The 21427-nt window shown below is 40.3% G+C and overlaps 1 protein-coding gene across 1 annotated transcript in view; it reads right to left on the bottom strand.

The window, feature by feature from the left end:
- LOC108883027 (AP-3 complex subunit beta-2) overlaps window positions 1–21427 on the bottom strand; it is a 32979-nt gene that overhangs the window by 10113 nt on the left and 1439 nt on the right. Inside the window, 19 exon segments of the mRNA XM_051073179.1 lie at window positions 263–443; window positions 1706–1820; window positions 6316–6348; window positions 6350–6447; window positions 6581–6767; window positions 7176–7352; window positions 7528–7637; window positions 7905–8037; window positions 8137–8199; window positions 8673–8744; window positions 8854–8908; window positions 10077–10174; window positions 11396–11593; window positions 12477–12659; window positions 12993–13059; window positions 13548–13708; window positions 13845–13940; window positions 14199–14273; window positions 14857–14932. Coding sequence (XP_050929136.1) covers window positions 263–443; window positions 1706–1820; window positions 6316–6348; window positions 6350–6447; window positions 6581–6767; window positions 7176–7352; window positions 7528–7637; window positions 7905–8037; window positions 8137–8199; window positions 8673–8744; window positions 8854–8908; window positions 10077–10174; window positions 11396–11593; window positions 12477–12659; window positions 12993–13059; window positions 13548–13708; window positions 13845–13940; window positions 14199–14273; window positions 14857–14932 — 2178 coding nt within the window.

Below are 21427 nucleotides of genomic sequence, written 5' to 3'. Positions count from 1 at the left end.
CTGGAAAAAGGAAAGCAAAGGTCAAAGGTCCCACTACGATCCCAGAGTTATATCTATAACAGATTCTACTGTTGTGCTTACAGTCAAAAAATGGAAAGATCCAGCAAAAACTAAACTAGATCTGCTAAAATGGCTGCAAAAGACAGCCGGAAGAAATACAGTATTAACAGATATTATGGATGGAGTCACATGTTCTATTTTTATTTGGAGCAGTGTCCATAAAAAACACCATGATTAAACAGAAAACAGAAGAGTCTGCTACCTTTCACTTTCTTGCACTGGCTTCTTTATTTCTTTCTTTTTCTTCTTCTTGTCTTTCTCCTCTTCTTCCTCCTCTTCCTCTTCCTCAGACTCAGAGCCTTCCTCACTCTCCTCGCTCTCTGATCCCGACCCGCTCTCCTCGCTGCCACTGGCGCTCTCCGAGCCGCTGGCAGAGTCCGACTCTGAAGAGGAAAAAGAGTCACATGATGAAAAGGTCAGTTATTTTACACAGAGAACAGGGACATTATAGTATATCCACTATATCCACTGATAAACAAATACTGAACATATTTAGGTGATTTTTATATGAACCATGAGACAACCGAGTTTTAAACAATTCCTCATTAAAAAAGATTCAAGATACAAATATTAAAGTCAAATGTAGAATAACTCAAGATTTTGCATGACATTCACAGATGAAGAGGACCATTTTCTAAATTATCACCTGTGCCCCTGGCAGATTTTTTCCAGGGGCAAGCTGTAATAAAAAAGATTAAGCAGCACCAGTAACCACTACTCCAAGATTTACAGAGATTAAATGGAGAATTTCATGCTACACATGCCTTATTGCTTTCTCTTATTCTGCTAATACAAACTCAAATTTCATCAGCTACAGTAAATTCTCATTTGAATTTGAATATTTAACATCCAAATGACCCAAATAAATCTTTGACATTGAGTCTTTTCACTCACATAAACATAATACTTAAGTACTAAATTATCACCATTACCAGCTGCACTCTCTCAGTAGATAATATTAAAGTAGTAGTTTTTCAGTCCACCAAAACACGTATAAATCTAGTGCTAGAAATAGTACCCAACAAATCACATGTCTCCTCCTGTTTGAGTAATGTTTGCTAAGAACATCAGTGTCCAGCTGAGACATTATTGAGCTTTTTTAAAAACTCAATCTCATGACTCACTTTTTGAAGATTTACACTTGCAGTAGGAACAAATGAGCTTCAAGCTTTCAGCTACTGACAGGGTAGGGAAGTCAGAAAACTCTGGTTTTGATCTTTTCATGTGGTTTGCTGACAATAAAGACAAGTTCTGCCATGGTCTCCACGACCAAAGGACGAGTATCCTCACAATACTGGTAGTTTGTCATCAAGAATGCTAACAGGATGTTTTTAAAAAAATCACTTTTACCTCATTAATATTCACATTTGTGCAGGTCTAAGTATGACATTTCTACTATGTATTGTTCTTGAAGTAGCCAGCATGACGACTTAATGGGCCACAAACATGTACCATGGTGGCAAGACCTATTCTTTCAAGGACAATAGTAATGTCTCAACTTTCACCATCCCTTAAACACCTCAACTCACACTGACTCTCAGCAAAAATCTCATGCTCACACACAAACACATCTCAGGTGGACACTTCCTCATTTGACTACAGGATGTGATGGCTCTAACGGAGCGAGCGACCCTTCTAAAGTTACCACTATCGGCTGACTCCGTCGGCCCAGACTCTCCCTCCGAGTCCGAGTAGAACGGCTTCTCCACTTTCTTCTCCTTCCTCTTCTCTCGGCTGCTGCATTTGGTCCATTCGGGCACCTGGCAGAGGAAGAGGCAGAGATCAAACAGTAAGCCATCAGCTCTGCCTCAGTGAAAAAGAAAAAAACCACCCTCAGACAGAAGCAGAGACGTGGGCAGATTACAGTACAGTAGCATGGCCATGAATGCCTCTGCCTGGGCGTGATGTAGCCAAATGAAGCCAGCCATCCCTGCTGCAGATCTGCATTTAGATCTGACAGTCAGACACCAAAGTCAGAACAGACCAGACAACGATGCTTGCATGGAGTAGTTTCTCTTTTTTTCATTATTCTACACAGATAGATGTTATCACCAGAAGATGCCTTCATGACCAGTTGCAGAAATGGTTTTCTTTTAATAAAGGGAGCAGTTCCATTAAGAGAAGTGATGTCTTTCAGAGGAGTGGTGACTATCCTCCCACACTTAAAAGAGAGGCCATCTGTCTTTCTGTGACCAAACTCATTAACCAGTGCCATCGGCTAATGAGCGTGGACGTCTGCAAACCCCATTTAAAACCCACACGGCTGCTAATGCATCTCGACATGTCGGAGGAGCGCACGTCCTGCTAAAAGAATCACTTCTTTAATGGTAAAGACCGAGGAAAAGGGTGCTGTGTTTCAGATAGCTTTGGCTGAGCTAAGCACAGAACAGCAACTACGTTAGGCGCAGGGTGGGGGTGGGGGTGGGGGGGACAGGTGGTGTCAAAAAAGCACTTGGGTTTTTGCAGCTTTATGGGTTGAGGCTCAAGGAGGTGTGGCTCTGTGCCGCTAACTGACTCACACTCGTTAATGTTGTGACTCTTTCAAGCAGCGTAAAAACCTGGCAGACGTAGAAAAGAAAAAGATTGGGATGGAGGTGAGATGAGGAAAAAGGAAGGAGAACTTGTTTGTTTTTTTAAATAAAAAAAGTCAGGAAAGTACAGGCACAGGAGGGTTTCTGGGTCTAAAAAGAAAAATGTGTGAGAACAGATATCACAGAGACAAAAATTAACCCCAAATATCATCACAGCATACTTATTTACCACAATGTCTTGTAGCTATTATGTACGCTAAATGTTTTCTGGTAAAAAACACTCCAATATAACTTCATTATAATGTACATACTTAAATATATAATCAAATACTGCAGAAATAAAAAGTCAACATTAACATTTGCTACTTACTGATATGTTGACATGACAGTGCATTTAGTATGAATGTCTTTCTCAGTAGCAAAGCATGATGTTGTACTAGCATGGGTTAAAATGAACTAAATGAAGAGGTGGAGGTGAGGGGAAGCTGTCGTGGGTGGAGCACGGGAGAACCCGGAGAGAAATCACATCACTCAGCATCACACAACAACATTTGTGACACATTCACAAACTGTGCCACAAATTTCACGTGAGACCAGTTAGGTGCAGAAGAAGAAACACTGGCCTGGGGTAACTAATCAGCTGGCATAACAATCTCCACTCAAGGTCCACTTACTTCTGGAGTTTTTGATCATATCATATAGTCTTCATCCTCATCATCAGCACATGAAGTTTGCTTGTTGTCATGAAACTACAGATGTAAAAACTTTCTCTTATTCTGAACACTTCCAGTGGAGGACCTCTTGTCATTGTTGGCTTAAAAGTAAGTGTAAAAAAAGCGAGTAAGTGGACCTTTAACTCTATTATTCAACAGCTTCAGTTCTATAGTTTACATCTCTCATAAGAGGATAAAGAATTATTTACATCCTCTCAAGTTCATCCTCTTCCATTTTGGACAAAGATGGCTGTCAGATTTATCCTGCGCTGATCGGGGATTCATCTCTGAGAAATTAACTCCTACTAATTGTATATTGTCAACATCACCGTCAGCCAGAGAGAGAGTACAGGAGGAAAGACAGAGCAGGCATCAAAACAAACACCACCGCACTCCCAAACTCAAACAGGGTGGGGGTGGGGCACCTCTCGCCAGTCCCCTAACAAGCCGATCCGCCCCTCGCCGGTGGTTATGACCTCCTCTGTCTGTGGAGATGTACAACGAGCAGAGGGAGAGTCTGTCAGAGAGGTCGAGGTGTCAGAGGATCCACTGACCCTCCGAGCATTTACAGCCACAACATGAGCGAACGTGATGGGACGCTCAGTTTGATAATGACCCAGAGAGGTTTCTGAGCAGATGAACTGCTACTTCAAGGACCACACTGGTGGTTTTACTTGTTTGTGCTTTCTAACCACAAATCATGTATATTTGACATTATTGCTGACCATTTTTTCAAAGCATACCATCATTTTTTAGACTGGTTTCCTCATTTTTCAGACATTCTAATAAATTTTGAAAATCCACTTTGTACATTCAAGGTTTTTGGGACTACCTTGTGGCATCTGCTGTGCAGAAAAACACCCAGAGAATTTCCAGGGGCTAAAGGTGACAACAGCACCTGTAATTTTAGTGGGAAGATTTAAGCATGTAAAATACTCACAGGGAATTGACTGAGCCTGACTAGAAATGTACCAAACCAATTACCAATGACGTGAATCAAACCTGATGAATATTAAAACAAGGAAATGTGGCAGATCTTAGTGATTGAGAGGCTAGACCCAGAGAATATTTAGCTTTTTGGCTTGAAATGTGACAGTGTTGTTATTTTTTCAGTGGACTAATAGACTACTAATCGTCTGATTGTTTCAGCTCTAATATATGGTTGTTTGTATTTAAGATCAAACGCCTTCTGTCTATCATTTTTTGCTCATTCGCATTTGCTCAGATGTGTATTTTATTTATCTTTTGTCATATTAGACTGCATTAGTTTTACCTGGGTGTACCTAATAAACTGGTGTGCATATATGTGTAAACCTAATGAAAATCTATTAACCTATTACAACTGGATTATCATTATACTGCATGTCCTAAAAAATTAATTAGGTGAGTAATTTAGAGGAAATGGGTCATGGTTTCCCAATGTGAAAACTGTGACCAGTGAGAAGCCCAGCCAGTTGTGAGTTGGTCTAGTTGGGTGCAGAAAGGGTTCATGTTGATGCATTAGTTGTAAATTATCACTTGCAAGACGAAGACGTCATGGGCTAATGTCATTTGATTCTTGCCAGACCACAATTAGAGAAGTAAATTAGGGGCTTAGATTGCAAACCTAGTTGCAGTTATGACGTATGTTGTCAGAAAATCTTTGAAGGCAGCAACAGGGAGATTTATCCAAAGTCACTCTGATGACAAAATAAAAGCAGGAAAATATCAACTGTGATAGACTGGCTATCTAAAGCAAGCGCACAGGGAAGCAATATCTGCTTGAAAGGCAGGGAATCAAATTAGAAATGAATTAAATGCTTTGGATGATGGTCAACAGTAATGTAATTATATTTATCTAAAACATACAAATCTCCTGGTGTGATCTTTTATGACCCTGTCTCTCTCATTATACAAGTCAAATTAAAATAAAATGCACCTGCGGCCTCATCTTGAAATCTGCATCACAAGCAAACAGCAAGTTAATACTGGGTATGAAACATTGGATTAGTGAGGAAGAATCTACACTATTATACTGATAATTAACAATTATGATGACAAAATCAGGTCTTGAGGTCACTCCTGTAATTTAAAATCAAGTGCTTTTTTTTAAAAAAAGTCTTGATTTTGACACAAAGTGACACATTCAAGTTCTTGATTTTATGTCTTCATTTTGAAAACACATTGTTGGTTATGAACCGACGGCACATGGAGTGAATGGGATGGAGAAAGAGAGGAGGCAATTTGGTGAGTTGGGATGATGCTATACAGAAGAACTCATGTTGTATTTTTTAAAACACTCAATGGGAGTTTGTTTCTTGGTCTATAATCCAGTAGAGCTTAAAAGTATTGGACCAAAATGAAATATATTTATCACATTTGTGCAATGTATGAAACACTGGCTGCATCTGTGCAAAAACACCTCCAGCAGAGACTACAGGAGATGTGGTTTACTGTTGAGAACTTAGGCTGTTGCTCCCGTCTGCGTCACATGTGCTATTGGCTCAAACAACGGTGAGAAATCACCAGGACGGGGGCGAGTGAACTGCTGCTGCCAAACAGATGCAAGTGCAGCAGAGAGGGCAAGGAGTTCAGTACCTCTGACTGTTTTCACAGTGAGTCAGGAGTTTTTTTAAAGAGAGGCTTTCTGTCTAACTTTTGCTCTCACTAATCAGACAATAATCCTCTTTTCTCCTTTGTGAGTCATTTTCCTCCATGGAGAGGGGTGGGGGGGAGGGGTTGTTAAGCAGCATCCATTTGGAGGTAGATGGAGGCCAAAAAGGATGTATGTTACTGATGAGTTGTTAATGCTAATGAGCTGTAAGTGAATGAAAGATGGCTAGTGAAAGAGGAATCAATGTTATATTGGAGTCAATGTTATATTGGATGGGAGGCTCTGGTGACTCTGTCCGACCCCTCTGAGGCACTGCTCTGGGGCAGGAGCAACCCCTGCTCCCCTCCATCTTTTGGGGCCCCTGGAGACCCCAGAGGGCCCCTGTGTCTCTGTATGTTACTGTTCCCACTGCACGCACAGACTCCTTCACCTCCACGTTGCGCACGGAGGGGATCTGGGGCGGCTTCGGGCCAGTCGGGCAACTCCTGGTAGCCCCCAGCCTTGGCATTTAGCAGGTGGGACAATGAACCCAACTGGAAGTGGTCTCGATCTGCAACAACACAAAATAAAGGAATGCAAATCTGCAGGGACGCACAGAGGTGAAGTGCAACACATAAAGAAGAAAGTGTGAGCTTTAAATTTGTGGCTACAATCGAGTAAAGACTTTAAAATGTCTTCTTTACCTTTAAATGGAGACTCGAGGACTGGTGCAGGTTTCAAGGCAAGGAAAAGTTTCTTAGCGTACTTGCTAAGAGCCCCACTCTTCTCTGTGGGCACGATGAGCTGGCGAATAAAGCGCGCCCGATCACGGATGTCATAGTTCTGGTCATACTTGGCCAAGTTGAGAACATACTGCGTCAACAGTTTGGTCTGCGAGGAGAGGGAAAGGGTTAAGGGTTAAGGGTTGCTAAGTGAATAAGTCATAACAAATGACACAGTCTGGTATAATAACGTTAATGAAAAGTAACAAATGCTACACTGGGTAATTAGTTGATAAAGTACCTGATAGGTTCCTAGTTGTTTCATAGGGTGAATTAGAGGGTTGCTAGGTGGTTGCTATGTCTCTAGTCAGAGGTGGTAAGTGGCAGTGGTGGAAAGTAACAAAGTACAGTACCCAAGTACTATACTTAAGTATAATTTTGAGGTACTTGCTCCTAACTTGAGTATTTAAATATTCTGAATATCAGACATCTGAGCACACTTAGATGGAGTAAAATCATATGATAACTGTTTTACTAAATGTTTGATACACTTGAGTTGACTCTCATTAATTCATACCTGTTTAGAGTTGGTGAGATACAGCTTGGCAGCCAAATTGATGATTTGTAGCTTGACGATGTCCTCCTCATTAGTGAAAGACTTGGCCATCTTCCTCAGGACATCCGGGGCAATCTTAGGTACATGCTCACAGTACTCTCCAATCAGCCACAAGATACTGGCACGTGCCATCGGCACCTGACAAGACAAGGTTAAATTACATGGATACAGTGTTTACACATCTACCGTTTCATCTGGTAGCAGTCTGTTAAAGTTTTTGGTAAGGTAAAGAAAATTTGTCAGGCTTGTTTTCACACAGCAACCTTTTATCTTTTCCATGCAAATTAAAGCAGGTTATGAATGACACTCTTACCTGGATGTTATCTGTCAGTTTTGCCATGTGCTTTATGATATCACTGTGCTTCTCCGGTTGCATCTGCAGCAACTTCTTGATGACAACCACAGACTCGGCTACAACCAGCTCTGTACAGCAGGACAAACACAGTCATTGAAATCATGCATGAACATTGAATAAATATTCCTTAATCTGCTGTTCATCCTCATTTCCACCAAGTGTGTTTCTCGCTAATGTCTGACCCACTAGATTCACTGTGCAAAAAAATGTATTCTACAATTCTACACACGCTAAATTCAACTTTTGACCTAATGTCTGGTACTGATATCTACATCATTTCATTCCAATTATATCATATGCACCATTTAAAAACATCTAGAGTATGACAGACTCACCATCTCTGTTGGACAGCAGCTGCACCAGGCCGTTCAGACACGTGTCCCTCACCTCTCCGATGTTGGTGGCACAGCGGCCTATGGCTTGGATTGTAGCAGCCACAAAGTCTTTATCCATGCTTTTAATGTATGTCTACAAGAGAAAATATTCACTTAGCACAGTAATAACATAAAGGTGGCCCACTGCTGGCAAATCCCTGATTGAAGACAAGATTCAGTCACTTCACTGTACCTGAAACTCTCTGAGGATGGTGGAAATGTTTGTCTCGTTGGCCAAATTGGTGAGAACCTCCAACTGTGAGAGACAAAACAAAACATGCCTTATTTAAAATACTGCACAGTAAAACCTTAATTAAAAGCGAAACCAAACTGTATGTTGATTACTTACTAGGCCAAAGACTTTCACTCGAATTTTTTACTTTTGTCACATTGTAAAAACTCTGGTTCATGGGGATTGATTTGGTGTGGCAAGGTAACAATATCCTTTGGCTGAGTGAGTTCAAATTCAATATTGTTTTCATCTTTCACAATGACAGAAATAAATTACATCTTTTGACAGTTTAATGTTCCTTACTTTGTTTTTTTTCCCCAAATTTTAACATGTTATTTCTCCACTCGCTCTGGGAAAATAAGTCAGTGTAACAGGGTTTAAAATAATTAGTTACTGCACAGGCCCTGCATTGATTCAGTATTAAGATAAAAGAGAAAAGGCTCGCAGCACAATTCAGACTGGAGGAACAATAGAGTAGGATAGAATAGAGAAGAAACCTTGAGGACTTTGATCTGGGTCGGGTCTGTGGAGCGGATGTAGAAACTCTTCAAGTACGGCTCAAACATCCCCTGTGAAACATAAAGATGGGAAAATAAATAAGTAAACTGAGTGAACCTGCGGCTCCATCAGCATCTGATTTCAAGCTCTGCACATAAAATAGCAGCAGGTGTAGCTCACCCTTCTCTTGATCGTCATTGTTGCCACGTTCTGCAGAACAACATACTGGACTTCACTGGAGGAAGAGACAGAAACAGGAGAGATTAGTGGAGAGTAGGAGTAGTAAAAAATGCTAAAAGGCTAACAGACAGTATCTGGGCTCTAAGCCCTCACTGTCCTGTTGATAGTGCAGCTAATTCTTATGCTGACTAACAGGTAAAAGCTGGCACCATAAACCTTTTTCTGGCATTTTGGTTGCTCTTGCAGCCAGCTGATGGCTCACCAGTCAAAAGCAAAAACAAGACAACTAGGTAATGCTAAATTTGTGTGGGTGTTTGAGTCAACTGAGATCCTGGTAAAGTGCTTTGACTTATTCCACCTGATTACACCTCCTCTCCTGACTGTGTTTGACTGACATCAACCTCACTCTTCTTAGTTCTACAGCACTGCTAGAGGGCAAAAAAGAGGTAACTATTGATCTTCATAAATAAAATATTCAGAGTTTTTCTGGAATCTTCAACTTGTTTTAGAAATATCTGTATGTGGGTAATAAGAACAATACAACTTGTTTTAGAAAAGTTATGTCGCTTTCTTGGTAAATATCTTTGTATGTATTAATCAAAGTAAAAAAAACAATTTAGACGGGACGCCACTGACTCCATACAAATAATGAAGTCTAATGAAGCACATCGTACGGTACGATGGATTTCTGACAAATCCCCCACAGAGAGACGCTGCTGTTTGGTCATATCTGAATGATGATCCCATTACAGCACACCAGGAGCCACTTGTTCAATAAAAGGCTGACAGTCTGCAGGACTTACAGCCGAGAGGCCACCTGTGTGCCTTCATCACTCCTTATGCTTTATGCCTTCATGTTTACCTCAGCCTCACTGAGCTCCCTGTTTAATTCCACTTTCTCCATCAGGGCTATAAAGATTTGTTTTACTACCCTCACTGTCATTTTCTTGTTGTCAGACTGTTTTTCACATTGCTGAGTTTCATGGTCATTATAGTTTTCTCTTGTCACATTCAGCTGTGTATTTTTTTGGCAGCTTGGCTAGTTTTCTGTTCTTTTTCAAGTGAGACTCACAGATGCAGTTCTCATTATTTCTCAGCCTTAGCTCCATTCTCGGCTACAGTACAGTAAAGTTGTGAGACGGCTTGACTACTTTTGGAATACACTGCTGCCAAAATATTTACGGTATATCTATTTATTTGAAATTCTAGCCAATATAGCTCACCTGTGGCTCCTCAGGAGACGGACCAGGGCTTTGGCGATCACGCCAACCTCTGCTTTAGGGGCGAGATGGAAATACAGCTGAGCTACAGCCATCACCACCTGAGATGTGCAGGGAATCAGAGAAGAGAAGTCAGGACAAATCTTATTCAGTGATATATTCTCACATTATAAAATACAGTAAAACGCTGAGCACACTGTGCCAACACTGTCCCTCTGGGTAATGTGTCCATAGCTTTGTTCTAACAGCCCTGTTACCAATGCATCACTTCTTCACACTGCCTCATGTTGCAGTGCAGTGCAGATGTGCTGGATTTATTCTGTCAGTGTGTTGAATATGTTTTGCACTTTTCTTTTTTTTTTACAGCTCTAAGCTAAAAGTGAGAAGATTAAAAGTTATTTCAAGTTCAGGAAATGATGTGGCAGTAAGTCCTTCAAGGTTGTGTTTTTAGGACTCTGAAGGACTCAGGAGTCAGCATGTTGCATGCAATTTAAACCTGCATTAAGTGATTTTTTTGGCCACTTGGCAGCAGCACAATGTGCTGTGTAGAAACACTGACCATATAAAGATGTTGTAGTGAATGTGTTAGCAAATGGATCAGGAGGAGGATCATCACTACCTGCAAACCTTTTCTCATGGTCACATTGTTAATATAAAAACATTGGCCATTCTCGTTTCCAATGCCCCGTGGGGAAGAATATGCATGTGGGATTTTACCACAGGTATTCACTCATGAGCAAAACAAGAGCTTTGAACAGGCTCATAACAAATTAAACTCTTTGAAGTGACATCAGGGTAAAGGGGAGCCATTTATTAATTGCTTAATGAGTGCAAGACAATAAGGTGCATCAATAGCAGATACAGAGCACAGTGACAGGGGTCTGTTGCCTGAGGAGCAGGGTTGATCTTGAGCTAAGCAACTCATGCTTAGTTTTTATGCAGCGGCAAGAAGGCAGCATTAACACATGACAGGTGGATTTCATAATATCTAACATGGGACGAAACAGGCCACCTAAGGTGACCACAGCAGCACTAATGTAGTGTGATGCTTTAAGAAATTGTCACTTGTCCTCATTTCAGAGCACGAGGTCAGCTCTGATTAAGGACACTTCAGCTGGACGGACGCTCGTTAGCATGAACCAAGGCTGTGATTATCAAGATCTCAAGTAATCACGACACCAACCTGCTGCTCAACAACATGGAGGAGGAAACAATTATGATCTCTACCATGCAAACTGACTCAGAAGGAGAGTTAATGAGCTGTGCTGTGTGTTATAATGATCTGAGGTGTGTGTATAATTTAAAAGTGCTAGTGCTCTCACAGCTGCGTTGCGGCTCTGCAGAAGCGGCTTCGTGTTCCTCAGCAGCAGCCGGTGATCTGGATCCATCACATACGGCTTCCTCTTGGCCATGACGGCAGCCTCCGCTTTCTTCTCTTTCTCCTCCTCGTCTTCGTCCTCCTCTTCGTCTGAGCCGTAGAAGGTCTTCTCCCCACCGCCTCCCTCCTCCAGCAGAGACTCCTGCAGAGACAGTGGGGATTAGACAGTGTGTTGGGGAACAAACATACCAGAACAGGAACATCCCTTGCATGGAAAGTAGTTTTTGGCAGCTTAAAAAGTCAACAGAAGTCACCAGATGGTAATTTTCTCTTGAATATATTTGTTAAAAAGCAGCAACACTATTACACATTATCATTAGACCTCCTGACGTTAGACAAATTTGTCACGCAAAATGTTAGTACCAATTTGTCACTGCAAGCATCGGGGATTACAATGACAACAATGTTCAACATAGTATGAAAAATGCCTCAATTTGCCGCTAGTTGCCTGTGAGAAAATAAGTCGACAGGTGGGTCTGAAAAACTGATAAACACAGAGAAGAGAATCACCAAGTTGGCAACGGAGAAGGAGGGAAATAATGAGAGGATGATTTCAATTTCTACCTCTGCACAGGCACAATGGAGAAGCTGGAAGAATATAATTAATCCAATAAAACAACAGCTGTGTTGCTAAAAAAAAAAAGCACCTATAGTAATCTCCTAAAATCCCATTCCTATGCAAATTAGTTGTTGGTGACGCACGATGAGTAAATGTAGTTTTGTTGCTGCGAAATGCAACAATCAAACAATCAATCAGTGTATAGTCTTATATGTAATCAAATTAACTGATATGCAGCTTTATACTACGAGCAGTGTCTCTGTACAGTTAGTACTCATTTAGATTTAGATTCAGAAAACCTTAATTGTCCCTCAGAAGACATTTGTTTTCTGTTGGTTGGACAAAACAGGCAATCTGAAGACGTCACATTGGTTTTAACAAATAGCGAAGGGATATTTTCACTATTTTCTATCATTTTTTATATTTATCATCACAGAGCGAGCTAGCATGTATGCTCCTTGCTCACATTGATGTTTGGGTTGAGGAACTGGGTCCTGGCGTAGCGGGTCAGCATGTTGATGATGACGACCTGCCCCCACTCCTCCACGTCGATCAGGAGGTTACACAGCTTCCTGTAGTTCTTGTGGATCAGGTCGATTCGCTCCGGACACACCTCCTCGAAGGCCATGACGACGCTTCCCGCCACCAACTGCAGCACATGAATGACAACTGTAATTCTACAGTCACATCTTAAAAACGACCAAGAAACCTGTAATTGGTGACTGAAATGTACAGCCTGTTTCTGTTTTTGATATGAACCGGTGAGAAATTACAACAGCTCATGCAAAAACTGAAATGTGGAGAGGGAGGCTGGTTAAACAAACGATAAGCCCTGAAACAACTGAGGCATTGAATGCAATCTGGTGCCGTGCACAGAAGCTGGTACTGATGTTTTCTGCGCTCTGTGTTTTTCAAACTTTTATTTGCATTTGTTGAGTAAAATCTAGAGAGAAAAAAAATCTGCAAAGTTATATTAACCCACCGTGGTTTTGTCAGCGAGGAGTTTCTCTATGACTTCAATCAACTGGTCCTTCTGTTCTGGATCCAAACTGAGGGCAGAGGAGGATAAATCACTTAAATGCATGAAAGAGGGAACGTTGCAGAAAGAGTAAGAAATCAGTTGTGCTTAAAAATTATACCCAGGTGGATGAAACAAATAGATTTTACCACTAGAGCAGTAATGGATTTCTGACTGCTATACCTCTTACTGCCATAAAGAGCTTTAATTACACAGTGGCAGTAAGTCATCACATTTGATCTTGGTGGTTCAAACAGGGGATCGGGGCTCTCTAACAAGCTGCAAAGTGAATAATGAACTCTCAAAAACAGATTTCTAAAACACAAATTCATTATTAATGATTCTTTTAATCATTGTTTAATAAGTAGGCATCTCCACTGAGTACTTAAGTGAAATAATCTAAGAGGGATAAATAAACATCAGCCTCTGAATTCACCACGGTGAGTAAACTCAGTAAACAGTGAGTCATAACTATCTTGTTTTTCTGGCCTGTGAGCTAAAAATGTCCATGTAGGTCACCTGTAGAGTTTGGGAATTGCGTGAGCAGCGGTCTTCCTGACGTATGGAGACATATCCGAGGCGGCTTCTTTGATGGCCAGCATCATTATGGGGACGATGATGGTGACTCGGATGCTGGAGAGGACTCGCAAGGCGCTGGCTCTGATCAGCTGGTTTGGATCCTGCAAAAGCAGAGAGCACAGATTTTATGTGGCTCTGCTTTGAGACCACTTGTGCACAATGTGAATTAAAAAAGAACATTGAGTAAATCTAAATTCTTGTGTTGTGTTTCTCTGTCACATGTGAAAACTGCTGCACCTTTAGGCCTCGCTGAAACGTGGAGATGGAGAGCAGAGCGAGATCCTGCTGCTCCTCGGCATAACGCACCAAATACACATAGACCAGCTTTTTCACCTGTGGAAAGGAGCAGTAAGAGAATTATTTCCCCTGAGATAAAGCAAAGTGATAAAAATCTTAAAAAGAGGAGTGGAAAATTGCAATTTTGTTCAGGTGAGATAAAGCAAGACCCCATGGGGCTTTTAAAAAATGTGATAAGATGATGCTTGAATTATAAGCAAAGAAAAAAAATAAATAAAAAAGCCTTAATAGAGGAACTTTTTTTTTTTTTGCAAATATTGCATGAAGCAACATGAAACTGAGCTGATTACGAACCTCTATATTTTTACAGGCCACATTTTTCACCACAGCAGGGAAGAGATCTGATGCGTTTTTACCTCGAGCGATCATCTGCAGAGATAACACACACCAGAAAACACAAGGTGGATTTCATAAGGTGACATTTTTGAAGAGTTTGAGCAATTTGTAAGAGAAGCTGCAACTTTTTAAAATTCTATTCCAGTCCCTTAAAATGCTTTCCCTCCTCTTTCGCCTTCTCTGTCCTGCAGGCATAATGAATGAAGAGATGGGTGTGGAGCTTCAGAAGCAGGAATCTGTCACAGATAATGAATATTTAACAGCTGACTGCGCAGTTTGCATCTCTTACCACTGTAGTTATGTCATCTAAAAGTGCCTTTGTCTTATAGCTGAGGGACATTAAGTCTCTTGAAGCTTCAGCATCTTAACTGCAGTACAGTTTTATCATCATTACACCTCTCATTACAACATCATTACTCAGATATAATGAAATCAATTTTGGTACCAAGAACAAGCTTTGGGTCGTCTCCTGTTAAAGTAAATTAATAATGAAGGATGCTTCTGTTTTGAACTTAACAGCTTTACTCTAAAACTTCCCGTGACTTCGCCCTTCACTCGACATGCGGCCCTATCTGCTGCTCAGTGAAATCCCAAAGTAAACATTATTTATACTCACAGCCACGATCCGCTTCATTGCCTCCAGCTTCAGGGAGTCTTTGTTGCTGTCCAGCATCTCCTTCAAGTCGTCATGTCTGAGGGAAGAAAACATAGAAAATTTAGCTCACAGTGTGGTAATTGAACCGTAAAAGACTCTGATTACCGAGGCCGCAAACAAGAAATGCAGGACCTGTTTTACAGTTTCCATTCAATGCTCAAAATTGATCAAAGTCTGCAAGTGTGACCCAGAAATTATTCTCTTTGAAGTGGGAAATCCAGCTTGCAATATATGGCAACCTCTGAAACAGCAGCTCATAAAAGCAAAGTAATTGGAAAGTGACATAATCCCTAAAACATGCTGGCTTCTCACAGAGAGATTATATGCAGATATTTTGGTAGGAATGAGAGAAGCAACATTTCATGATCAGAAATGTTTTGCTTAAGTTGTGTCCCAATACAAACGCACCCCTTTAACATTTCATTAACTGGGTAAACAATCATTATCTAAAGAAAGATTCTTGTCCTGAAAAGATTAGTCAATGAGCCCTCACCTTGCTCTTTAGAAACTTGTGACATTTTTCACTACTTTCTGACACCTTGTAAACCAACCGATTAATCAATAATGCAAATAACTGTTAGTTGCAGCCCTAATTCTCATATTTTCCAACTTATTTACTGCGACTGCACTGTAATTATCACTGATGCTTTATGTTTACGGTTGAGATGTGGAGAAAAACATGTTTAGAAATTCAAAGAAAATGGCAGCGGGTGAGACGAGGGCTTGATATATAATACATAAAGTGAAATTAACTAATATCTAAAAGCCCATAAAAACCCTTTTCCTCTATGCAAATTAGGGCTGTGCCTGGCACCTCAACACTTTTTTGGCACAAACTGACATTTTATTCATAACAGCCGTCACAGTTAACATGTGATACTGTGTGTTCATCTATCACACCTGTCAGCAACAACATCAGATCACACATCAGAAGCAGGATCCATGTGTGAGTGGATGTAAACTGACATCTCCACCCTGCTGCAATACAAACACACATAAACAATACTGACAGAAGCTACCAAACCTGCCAGGAGGAACCTAGTTAGACAGAGGCGACAGATCAGTGCAGACTGATCACTGCTGAAGCTCCCAGGATTAAAAAAAACAACAACAACAACAACAACAAAAAAAAACAGGCTAATTGAACGCTGAAATACTGACTGATGACATTTTCAGACAGGCTAGATATTGGTTTTTCTGCTCCCTATTGTAATAACAAAAGCAACAGAAGACAATAATTACTTCACCCTTTTCCAGTTATGAAAACCTTTGAATTTACTGCTGCAAACCCTTGATGTCTGGTAGCTGGAGAGATACATTTTAGATTTAGTTTTAGATTTAGAGACCTCAAGCATCCTGACTTTAAAGAAACAAGTGTTAGTGTTGATTAGAACTGTGAGTTTTTGGTATATCACAACCATATAGGTCTAATTAACATTCAACTGTCACTTGAGGGCAGCAGAAACAAATGGTGAACACAACACTGACATGTCATAACATTATCATTCAGTCCAATAGCATTAAGTCCAATATTTGCTGTCTTTTATCTCTGATTTTGGTCTCTACCAACTCCTGAGGGAAATATCTGGCTCTGTAGCAGCTAAATGCTCCACTGTGTTCACCAGTTCTCGGAGTCTGTCTGTCTGCTGTATAGCTGCTTCAATGTACAATGACAGCACACAGCACGTGCATAGAAATTGTACTTTTATTTTGAAAATTGTAACACCTAAGTTAGCATCTAAACACTGCTCTTAACGTGCAATATCCTGCAATGTGAATCAGCTGAAATTCTGAGAAGTGTTTGCTAAGATTTTGTTTTATTTAGTTTTTACAGAAACAATGTGTAAACATGCCAGCGTTAGCCAAGTGGGTTCATGTCTATTGCTGCCTCTTAGCCAGATGCTAAATTGCCCATCACAATAACAAACAAAACAACCGAATCAAAACAACAGCAGCAGACGTAACATAAAACTGGATAAACAAATAGTCAAATGCTAAATAACAGAGCAAGTCCATCTGTTTGTGGGGAAAAAAAATAATTAAATTCACTATTAATTTCAGACTGACAGTAACAGTGTTTTTAACCGATAAGAACTCTAGTATTTTAAATGTTTTTATTCCATGTGTCTGTGTTGGTGCCAGTTTTCCAGTCTATATTCATAAACAAAACTTTAAACTACCAGACAAGATGAATCCATCAACAGAGAGAGTTTTTGAGTTGTGGATATTGAAAGGTGGGGTTTGATTGGCGGTGGACGGGGTGACTAAATAGCTGCAGAGCTGCACATTTCCCCACCCAAACTAGTTTCCAAGGCAACAATGGATGCAATAAATTGAAGTTAAGTGATTTTCTGCCTTCCTGCAGAGGCTTTGTTGGATCTGACAGTGTTTCCATGAGGGACTGAAACACAGGGATCTACTCCTGGGACTATAGGCTCCTGTGAACACTGTATCAGTCAGTCTGCTGTTTGTATGAGTACCGATCTTTGTAGTTTGTACGCTACTACTAGGGCGGCTTTGAACCTATTTAAAGCATCAGTGAAACCAACACTTCAAATGACTTTCCCAGCTATTTAATCCAAATGTGGTCAGACGTTTTACACCCTTCCTCAGTATGAGTGAGGGTCCGTTAGGGTGCACTATAAGATATATTTCATCTGTTTTGGTCATATGACAGCAATGAATGGAGGCCTTGCAGCCTGTGAGGAGATGGCTGCTGCAGAACAAAGTTGATTTATCACGACTCTGCATCAAGTTTAATGTGCGAGTGCATGCGCGAGTGTTTTTTTGAGTGTGTTTTCTGCTTTCGTCTCCATCAAAGTGTTAATAATTGCATTGCAGGAATAGCATAGTTCACTCTGTCACACACTTCAAAACCTAAATTCATCAAAGAGTGTCAGATTAAACCTGACAGTATCTAGAAAATGCTGTTTGTGAAGGATTATTTTTGGACGTGAGCAAGCGGTGAACCAACACTGGTTTCTCAGTTACAAATAAGTGGCTGTGTCCCAAAACAAACTGAAAAAAAAAAAAAATACTCCCAGAGAAAATGAGAAGATAACTTGCCCACAGCACTCAGAGCCCAGACACGAGGATGAGTAATGCTAATTCTGATTTTGAGCAGAAAATGAAGGTCCCACTGGTTCATTTCTTCCTGTGAAATCATGATGATGGGTCGCAGCCTCTGGCCATGATTCCAGAAATGTGAGCATTTCTATCATCTGGTCTTTTTTATTGCAGCCTGAAACCTCCTCCGTCCACTGCCTTTGATGTCAACTTCTAACCCTGAACTCTTATTTTGTTACATTTCTACAACTTAAAGACAAAACTGAAATAAAAGTTGAACTGAAAACACCTAAAATAGTATTGAATGGTGACACAGCTTGGATTTCTATGTTAAACGTGTTATTTGGTTGTGTATTTTTCTTACACCTTGAGGCTATAGTTTATCATATCAGTCATTAAAGCTAAATGCTAACATTAGCATGCTACCATGCTCACAACGACAAAGCTAACGTGTTAACTTTTAGCAGGCATAATGTTTACCAAGGTTGCTGTCGTAGTTTAGTTTGGCCTGGAATATAGTTAGTTTATCAGATAATTTGGTCATGAACCCAAACACTGGACAAGTTAATATTTAATTTGTGACGCCACTAAATCGGGTTCAGCTCAGTTTTATTTGTGTTGTGCAAAATCACAGCATAAATAATCTCAAGACAGATAAAGGCTGAGACCTTGCAATATTTTAGAGAGAAACTCAACATTTGGCGACAGTGTAGAGGCAAAACAGGAAGAAACCTCTAGCAGGACTGGACTCAGGGTGGGCGGCCATCTGCCTTGACCAGTACAGAAGAGAAAGAAGGGGGAGAGACAAGCAAGAGAGGGGAAGGAGGGGGAGGATAAATGATGTATGCCAAATCTGGTTGGTGAGACATTTCACGCAAAACCAAAGTATCAGCCTCATGGTGGCACTACAGAACCAATCAGAGGAGAACCAAATTCTTCAGGATTCATCCTCTGGGGACCATGAATGTCTGTGCAAAATTTCATTACAATTCATTCAACAGTTGTTGAGATATATTTCAGTCTGGCCAGCCTTAGATTCTCCACAATCATTCAGTTAAGAATGTGATGTTAAAAAAACAGATTTCCGTTGACATCAGTCTCATTAAACCACACAGCTGCTACACCACGTTGCTTGTTCCTTGTAAAACCCACAGTTCAATGCAAAGAGCTCACACCCTTTCTCTGGATGTTGTCAAAAAACATGCTCGGAAACAGGAAATCCCAAGGGTTAATTTGTTTCACAGCTTGTGTTAATTAACCACCTTGATTAGCCTCACTAATTGATAAAGTGACAGGGATTCATGTGGCTTGTTTGATGACAAACAAGCCTTTAGAAAATCTAATTAAAACTAGACCTGAAAAAACTGATTACATTTGCTGTAGCAGAGGGGAGCCAACCTGTCAAAGTGGAATTATCAACCATTGGACAAGTTATACATGAATTATTAAGAGTAGCAGGAGGAGAGGTAGTAGTAGCATATAACTGTCTTAAAAAAGTGACATTACAATTTTAAAAAATAATATTTTATGCACCATTTTATACTGTGAAAGTTGTCTTTGCCACAGTGTTTGGTCTGTTAACACTACAGCAGCCTAATGGATACAATGACTCAGTAAATGAGACCCAGAAGTTATGAATGGAGCAAAGACAGAATACTCCAAAGCAGTTCCAGGAAAATGATGACAGCCCCAGGTACTTCACAGTCTGCCTGCTAGACCATGATGTATTATTACAAACTGTAAATCTACCTCAGTGAATTATTTTAGAAATAAAGCCTGAGAACCCGGAGGAAAAACGACCCTCTGACTGAGTTATACTCCTCTGCTCCTGCCCAAAGGGCCCACAGTAATTCTACACCAACGCCGGTTCTCTCATTTCTTTGGATTTTGTCCCGTCCTGCCGAACAACAGCTGAATTTACAAACAGCTCTGAATTATTTAACCCGCTGTGGTACGACAGACTCGGGTTACCTGGCACCAAAGCCAAGAGATCAGCAGGACTCTCCAGCTGGAAAGTCTCCATGGAAGTAGGACAGTGTTCAATGATAAAGCTTCAGATTCAATGTCATTTCGCTCACCAAGAACACAACACTGCACAACTGCAACAGCATGAGAAGAAGTAGATATGAAAGTGTATTTGCATGAATCAGAGACGAGAGAAAGACTGAAGAGTTGCAGCTTGCATTTATAAGCAGCTGGTGAGGCTGTTTTACATAAGCTGACTCTTTCAGCAGTATACTTTAAAAGTTTCTGGTTTTTTCCATGGTAACAGATTTAAAATATGCATCCTTAAACCAACCAGAACTGTACTTTAGCAGAGCTCTCATCCTGTAAAATTAAAATACATGGCTGCAGTTTGTAGGTACGACCCAATAAAGTCCAAATGTATAATTATATGTCACTTGAAGCAAATCTATTTCTGAAGAGCCCCACTTTTGATGTCCAATTTAAAGGTTTGCAGTCTAATTAATAAAAGACTACTGCAGCTCCGGCAGCCTTTGCATGACAAACGTACTGTAGGTCTGATTCCTGATACAGTATGTAAAGACCTTTTAACAGCAACAATAAAAAGAAGTTATGGATATTTAGATATCATAACAAATCTGTTCTTGGCTACAGCTTTTTCATGGTATTATGGGATTTTAGACCAGTGATTCCCATCTTTTTTTTGGTTTATGACCCTTCAAAGTGAAGACGTGTCTTCTCTAAAGTCCATTTCACATGTTGCATCTATGATTTGTGAGCAGTTCAACTGAAGAACAACATTCCCCGAAGCAATCCTGAGACCAGAGCTGAGACGATTAACACAAGTTAAATGACTGAATTGACAGAAAATAAAGCAGAACTGTTTTGCTAATCAATTGTCATGAGCAGCTTCTCCAATGTCAGAATTTTCTGCTTGTCTCTGGAGTATGGCATTGTAAACTGAATATTGTTAGGTTTTAGACAAAAAAGGACACCTGAAAACATCTGTGACCTGGGAAACTATGAGGGGCATTTTCAGCATTTTCTGACATTTTATGCACCAAACAAGAAGTCGATTAATCAAGTAAATAATCAGCACTTTAAATGATAATTAATATAAATTCTTCAGTCTATTTACTTTCCTCCTGTTTACACTTTTTATTTGTATGTGTATACTTGTGTTCCCCAACCTTTTTGGCTGTGTACCTTCACTACCAAGTACAGTCTACTTGCCACCTGCATGCAATTCACCTAAAGAACATTATTTCATTGTTTAAGAAGCCTGGAGAAGCAAAAAATAAAAAAATTAAAAAAAATCCAGTATTTCCTGATACAAAAGCAAAACCTGTGTTGTAGAAATTTATTTTTCCTTATTCTCTCTCTTATGACACATAAGACTTTGGGGGCTACCAACTCTCAGGCTGGGATCCACTGACTTACTCTCTAATTATTGTTTTTCCAGCATTTTAAGTTCAACATCCAGTTGCAGTCATTGTAATCT

Source organism: Lates calcarifer, linkage group LG10 (assembly GCF_001640805.2).
Source record: "Lates calcarifer isolate ASB-BC8 linkage group LG10, TLL_Latcal_v3, whole genome shotgun sequence".
Taxonomy (NCBI): domain Eukaryota; kingdom Metazoa; phylum Chordata; class Actinopteri; family Centropomidae; genus Lates; species Lates calcarifer.
Note: the sequence above shows the minus strand (reverse complement) of the source record. Positions and strands in the feature narration are given on the sequence as shown.